Raw genomic sequence first — 8,177 nt, 5'->3', positions numbered from 1 at the left:
ATTTCAAAAATAATTTAGTAGGAAAAGATTTTACTTAACGAAGTTACGAAATTTTAATAAAATATAGCTCGTAAAAAATCAATTTAAGTATAAACACATAATGTTGTTCTTACAGCGTACAGACTTACAGTATTGATAACAATACCTTTTTAGTTTAAGAAAAGTTTAAAATTAGAAAATCTTTAAAATATATTTTTTTCTAACATTTTTTTTTTGATTCTTAAGGGTTTTTATTTAAAGTCTAGGTAAATAAATTTGAAATAGAATACGTATTAGAAATAGAAACGTATTATGTTAAACAAAAATATTAAATGAAATGACTTCAGGCGCTAATATCTAATAAATAATCTCAAATTTTCTAAATAGAATAAATTAAATTTGATTTTACAATGAGGTATAACGAAAGATATTATTTTCTTAATATAAACTAATGTTTTTAATAGAGGTTTTCGATGAGTAATGAATAGCTAATAATTTATTATAAAATAAATTAAATTTATAATAAAAAATAATAGAATAAATTACAAAATAAAATATATGTATTTATAGAAGAATAAAATATATATAATATAGAAAAAAAAATATTTTTAAACATATGATTTAATCCAGCTCTATAATTCTATAATTTATTATAAATACAACATAAATACATAAAATCCGCTGTAATTTAATTTAATATAGCTTATAAGATTTGAACTGAGTGATTATCGCTTTTAATAATTATGTTTTAAAGAAACAAAACATATCTAATATATAATTAAATAACGTGCTACAAAAATAAATAGTAAAAATAAATAAAAACAAACAATAAGAATATTAAAGAAAAACAATTTATTTATTTTATACAATTCAAATCAAATCATTACAATATTTAATTGTATATATTTCGTACATCCATATAAAATATTTTATGCATTAGGCATGAAGACATTATAGTTTTATGTTTTACAATGTTTTTTTTATAAAAAAAACATAATTAATTCCAAGATATATGTATCGTATATGCAGAATAAGTTTAATTATCATATATATAACTGTTTAAATAACATGAATAATATAATTATCAAAATGTTTCTTATTGTATTTCATATTCTTTTTAAAGTTAAACATTTTTAAAATTCAAATTTAATATATACTGCTTAAAACGTTTTTGTCCATCCGAAATAAACTTATATATTTAGTATTAAAATTAAAAAATATTAACTAAAATCAAAAAAATTTATTTATAAGAGATGGTGCATTCATTTTTTATACATATATATATAATACACCGTAATAAGTAAAACAAAAACATAAAAAATTAATAAAACTTTAAACGAACAGTACGGAGAAGAGATTTAAAGTAAAAACAAAGGTTTTTCAAACTATCACAGAATTTATAAAAAAAACGGAAACAACAAAAAATAATCTAAACACATAAACAAAAATGAAATTAATAAAAAAATTTAAAAAATATTAAATGATTGAACTATTTTGCATAAATTTGGAATATATGCAGAAAAGTGCATTTTTAAAATTCTACCAAATTTCATTTATAAATTTCCAAAAATTCTTTAAGTAAGCAACAAGCATTTTCTGAAAGTACTTATTATAAATTATTTTGCGAACAACTATAATTAAACAATTATGTATAATTTATATTTTATATATATGTAATAAAATATTGTGTTGTTTTATCATCAAATCATTATAAATATATTTGCAGTTGAGTACCAAAAATTTATATTACACACAATAACTGCATTCACTTCTTAATATCAGTTAAGTACGTAGAAATAAATTGAAGCAAATAGATATATAATATTTAATATATATATGTGTATCAAAACATGTATTTTTATTCGCTATATTTGTCATTTTTTATTCAAATTCAGTTTAGAAAAATAAAAATAAGTACTTCAAGTATTTTTAAATTTTATTTGTTTTGTTTTTATAATGTATATATCGTTTTTTAAACATTTGCATATATATAATTAATGTATTATATATAATGGATACTTTATTGTTTAAGATTATTTTGTCTTTATGTTGTTTAATATAATTTCATCTATATTAGCTTAAACTTAAAGAATTTTTAGAAACTTAAAAACTAATTTATAAAAATTAACACAGCTCGTTTTTATACACTTCTTCTATGGCTACGTGTATAAATGAAATATAATGTAAAAATGGTATGATATAATAAATAATTTATAACATTATTCTATAACAATGAAATATATATATAAGTTTATATATGGTTTTATATATAATATGTAATAACTTGGCATAAAATTTTTTAAAACAAAAAATTAATAATAAAAAATTAATGCAATAATAAAACAGAATTTTTAAAGCACATACATACATAAATTTTAAATTATTCATTATAAAGTATAAAGTATAAAGTTAACATTTTATATTTTATTATTTAAGATTTTGTGTCGTTCTTGTGTAATTTTAACAAGAAAATAATTGTATAATTTCCAGTTCAGTGCAAGGAAGTGAAGACAAAACACATTCATAAAACTTTTAATAAAAGTTCACAATCAAAAGCTTTCCAGCAAAACTTTCAAACTGGTATAAAACTTTATGTTGCAGTTATTCGCTTTTAATACTTTAGACTATCAGTGTGAGCTTATGCCAAAAAGTATTTTACAAAAAGCCTTTCTTCGTATAGACACAAACTGCCAAAGCTTTAGTATTTATACTCATAAATACATACAAAAGCTTAATGGAGAAAACACAGTAGCAATATGCCATCGTCTAACATTGTACTTCTTTCTACTCATTGTTTTTATGCATTTTCAATGAGTGAGTTGCTTTTTAATTAGCGCCTGTAGTAGGCGTGTTTTGGCTTTCTTCTCTTTGTACTGTGCATAAGTTTCTTCGATGTTACGGCGATCATTTTTTAGCATTTTACGACCATTTTGCTCTTCAAATACTGTCTCGTAATCTCGTATGGTGCGTTTAAGCATCTTCTTGTCTTCGCGTGCCTTCTCCAAATGTTCCCACAGTTGATCAATGCTTAGTTGACCAATATTTTCATTGGCGTCTGCGGCTGCAGTTTGTTGGGTAGAGGTGGTGGTGGTTGTTGAGTCGTCGGAAGAGGCAGCTGTAGTTGGTGCTGCCGAATCGCTGGGTGAGTTAGTTGTTTCAGTGCTGTTGTTTGAAGAATACTGTTGAGATATTGTTGATTCAAAGACCATAGCTTCATGCTCCAATATAGTGGGTAGCTCATGTACGCCACCACTTGAGCAACCCGACAGCATAACACTGCGTGAAACCATACGTTTTATTTGACGATAGCGATCGTATATGGCTCGCGCAACATCACGTTCGTCTTTGGAATTAGGGCGCCCATATAGGGATTCAAAATAGAGTAGGCCATGCTGTACAGCCGATTTTTCAGCTAATAATTGATCTGGTGTTAGTTCGTCAAGTACGTTGGAGCGATTAGCATCATGTTGTTTATCACTAAGATTCTAAAAAGAAAAGTTAAAAAAAATTATTATTATTTGTTGTAAATATATATTATATAATTATTTTTAGTATTAAATTAATTTCTTTATTTATTGGTCTTTTTATTATTATTATGTTGAGCCTAGTTGAGTCAGTGTACTTGAGCACTTTTATTTTTCATAAGGCATAATATTCTGCATAAATAATAATGATATTGTTTTAACGCGGCTGACTATCAGAACTACTATCAGAACTAAATCAGAACTACTATCAGAACTACTACAGTTCCCGGCACATGTATTTTAAAATTCTGATCGAGAAATTTATATGAAAATAAGGTCTATCTCTATAGTAGAGATATTAAAAACTACTTAATAATTAAAAAATTTAATAAAAACTATTGAAATTTATTCTTACAGCGTGATTTTATTTAATTGACTCTAATTTACGGAACAACTAATTAATATATTTAATTTAAAAATGTATATATTGCAGTTTAACTGTTTGTAAAATCTAATTAAATTAAAATGTGTGAATATTTTTTTGTACTGAAAAGAGCAACAACAACCAAAAGTACAACAATAAAAAAAATTTTTAACTAAATTTGGCTCTATTGAGGCAATACTATTCCGGCGAATCGCTAATTTTAGTTGCCGTGAGACTGTGACATTTTGGTCATTTTGGTCATTTTTTGCGACTATAATAGCAGTCAACAACTCGTTATTTAATTAATATAAACTTTTTATTGTCTGACAAAATAAACACAATGTAAACAAAGTTATTAATCATATAAAGAATTAAAATAGTATTATAAACTAATATAATTTTTGTGGTCTATAAAAATACACTTCAGCTTCAGATAGCATAAATGATGAGCGTGTCAGGCGAGCAAATAAAGTCAAGAGAACAGACAACAGAGAGAGAGAGAGAGAGAGAGAGAGATAATGGGGTTTTCAATGAAACTTCATATAATATTTTTAATTAAAATATGTGATTATGCTCTTAATAAAATAACATAATATTTACCTAGCCTAAAAATATCTACTATCTTCATACGAGTATATATAAGTGGAAATCGCATCGTACAATTTTTAAGTAGTGTTTATAACTTTTGAAAAATATCAGTTCACATATATACAATATTATTTATTATTAACAGATGGCAAAAACTTCTACTATGTAAGAATATATATTTATTAATAAATATTTTGTGTTTTGTGTTGCAATTTTTTTGGCAACAGAACTGAACTTTATGAATCAATAGGAAGATTGCAACTTTTGCAACTTAAGAAATTTTTACAAACAGTTGAGTAAATAAATGCATTCTTTAATTTAACCTTGACAAATTTCGTGTAAGATACACGCTCGCTGCGATCTTATATAAAAACCAAAAATATCTTAACAATATTAATCGTATGTAAAAGTTTTTGAAGTGCAAAACAATACCAAAAAGATTTTATGACTTAAAAATAATTTTATGAATGTCTTTATATGCATAAAACCACATAAATTTATTTTCATTTAAATATAAACATACGCAATGTAAATAAACAGTAAACAAATAAATAAGTAAAATATGTATAAATTATTTTTTAAAAATAATTTCTGGCAAACCACCAAAAAATATACACAAAAAATTGTCATACCTCAAATATTTCAAAAATTAATTTAAAATTTAAAATAATTTTCTTCCTTTAAAATATAAGACCTATGTATCATCCATCTTATGAAACATACTTCTTCACTGACGCGTTTGTAGTGCCACATTGCTTGAATCAGACATAGTATCTATATACATTTATAGTGCGGAACTATACTGTGTACGAGAACACAATACGACGATATTCCGTTTTTTTTTTTTGTTTTTTGGGGGCAGTAAATTGGCGCACGTGACTGAAGTACACGTACACGTACAAATTGTTTTTTGTATATAAAAAAATTATTTACATTTAATGAATCCATACATTTTAAAATAATAAACAAAGAAGTGCACAACAATCAATGGGTCAACATGTTGTATGAGTGTAACTATAAAAATACATTTAACAGAAGCCCACTACCCACATTTTCCTATAGCAAAAATAATTTCTGCTCGCACTATTCCTGTTCAGATAATGTAGTCTATAATAAAAATCATAGCAATGGTGCAGATATTTAACACTATAATGACTCACCTGTTCAATTTCTTGTAGCGTCAATTTCATTTTCTCCAACTTTTTAGTAGCATCCATGCCACCGCTTACTTTCAAGCCCAGCGCACAACTAGCTGCATCGTTCTTCAGCTCTTGCCTCTCTTTGCGCAATTTACTCAGCTCAGCTAAAATGTTTTTCATATACTTGTCATTAAGACGTTCCGCCTGCGAAGGTCTATAACCCGAGCGTGCCTCAAAAGCTTCCTCTAATTGTGTTAATTTCTTTTTAAGTGCAGTCATACGTTTATTGATTTGCTTAAGACGTTCTTCAGGTGATTGAAAAGCTCTCATAACCGGCAATACCTGTTGTATGACATCGCGTGTACGCACATTTCCCAACGAAGTGAAAGCTCGAAAAGTATCAATCGGTTCCATATCATCCATATCGCCTGCATAGAGGTGTGCGGCGCTCTGTTGCTTGTGTTGCTGTGGATAAGGCATTACCTTTGCCAATGTAGCTGCTGTATCAATGTTATCTGCGTTGTGGGGATAGTGATGTACAGCTGCATAACGTCGGCTTAATACTGGTGCTTGATCATCAGGTACTGAACGTTCCCAAGGTAATACTTCTTGTTCAGAAAAAACTGGTAGCTTAGTAGCAGTGACCGTCTTAGTGCTTGGAATAACAGTACAACTGCTATTATCATCGCTACTGCCACCAGTGGAAGAGGGTGTTGGTGAAATTGGCGTATTAGCCTTTGCGTGTTTGTGGAAATCAATTAAATTATTGTCATTGTGATCGTTACCACTGGGTTTTTCAGCTGTTGGTGTAGTATTTGCACTGACTTTCTTGCTGACAAAACCGCGACGTTCGTATTTCAAGGCGGAGAGATCATATTTGTAAACATTTTCATCGTTTCTCTTTGCTGGCATATATTTGATGACATTGTTTCCTGTCATGCCGCTACTCTTCTTAGTTACACCAGCTGCTTTGCGACCGGGTGGTGCGCGTGTCTTGCAGAAACGTTCGCTACTGCGACGTCTTTCATGCTCACATTCGCTATCATCGCTATCGCGATGTCTACCATTGGCACTGCCATTGCCATTGCCATTACCATTTCCACTAGTAGCGCGCATGGGTGAGTGACGATGTGAGCGTGCTGGGCTAGTCTCATACCGTGAACGGCGTGTCATATCCTTCGTAGGACCACTAACTCCCCACTTATCTGTATAGTTTGGTGGTAGTGCTTCATTGCCTTGTTGTTGCTGTTGTTGTTGTTGTTGTTGAATTTTCTGGCGATTAGCCAGTGAAGCATCATTTTCATTGCCAACTTTGCTATTCTCTTGTGTTGTTTTGTTATCTTTCGGTTCAATTTCTTGTACTACATATGGCGACTTTTTAAAATCTTCTGAAGACACACGACGTATTACGTCAGTCGATTTTTTTATAGTTAAATTTCTGCCAACATCACCGTCTGCAGTTTTATCAATATTATCTGCATCGATGGATTTATTGAGGTCTGGTGGTAGAAGTTCCTCACTGTTTGAACGCTGTAACTTGCGATCCTGTGTTGCCGAGGATGTGCTGTCAAGGCGTTCCTTGCGCTTTCGCGATTTTTGCCATTCTGATGGATTAATAATTTCTGGTAAATATGTGGAACTAAAACGTGTTGATGTCAAAATTTGTTGCTGTTGTGTGTTAAGTGAATTCTTATTGTTATTATTATTAAGATTATGTGTTGAAAGTGCTGTTGATATTTTTTCAGGACTTGTTTGTGATTGATGAAGCTGTTGTTCGTGAAGTTCTTGAAGCTTATGATGTAATTTTTCCGTTGTGCTGCTATCTTTATGTGCAGGCGTATTTTCCTCAGATGAAGATGATGATGATGAACTACTACTCACTGAAGATGCTGATGATGAAGATGAACCAGTCAGACGACTCAAGTCGCCTTCACTTAGACCAGTATTGGGATGGCGCATGCCGCACTGAAAGAAGATAAACACATTTTATTAAATTTATTAAATATTTGAGGAATATTTATAATAATTTATACTATATTACAAATTATTATATACATGGAGTATATAATTTACAATAATTTTTATATGTAAATTGAATAACATAAAAAAATTTTTTTTAAATATCATATAATAAATCGAATAATATTTTTGAAATAGTTTTATAGTAAAACAATTCCTATTCAAATATCGATTTTTGGTTTTTATAGGTAAAAGTTGAAAATGTCAAGATATGGGTAAATACCTATATTGTATCAACAAACGAATTAAAAATACTGTAAGGTATTATATATAGTTTTTCAAAAACATATAATATATATGGTACATGGCGCATAACACAAGGTATATGGTTATCCTAATTATGTATAGTATTTGCGATTATTGATACTGATATTTTGTAAGAATTTTATTTTTGGATATTTTAAAAAATATATAATTTAAAATAATATTTTTAATATTCTACAACATAGTCGATAAATGAATAATATAATAAACAAATCTAAAATCTCAAATTGTCTTAAGGCAACATCAACTTATCTTTTATAATTACGATTTCAGACAAATACGTCTAGCATTGAACTCTTG

At 28.2% G+C, this 8,177-nt stretch overlaps 1 protein-coding gene across 1 annotated transcript in view; it reads right to left on the bottom strand.

The window, feature by feature from the left end:
• Positions 1-2,425: 2,425 nt before the first annotated feature.
• The window catches only part of LOC119674028, a 10,666-nt gene continuing 4,914 nt past the window's right edge, over positions 2,426-8,177 (bottom strand). Inside the window, exons 4-5 of the mRNA XM_038085150.1 lie at positions 5,616-7,580; positions 2,426-3,464 (exon numbers count right to left, since the gene is read on the bottom strand). Coding sequence (XP_037941078.1) covers positions 2,787-3,464; positions 5,616-7,580 — 2,643 coding nt within the window. The 3' untranslated portion in view covers positions 2,426-2,786. The remainder of the gene's footprint in view (positions 3,465-5,615; positions 7,581-8,177) is intronic.

This window comes from Teleopsis dalmanni, chromosome 2 (assembly GCF_002237135.1).
Source record: "Teleopsis dalmanni isolate 2A chromosome 2, ASM223713v2, whole genome shotgun sequence".
Lineage (NCBI taxonomy): Eukaryota > Metazoa > Arthropoda > Insecta > Diptera > Diopsidae > Teleopsis > Teleopsis dalmanni.
This window is presented reverse-complemented; position numbering and strand designations above follow the sequence as displayed.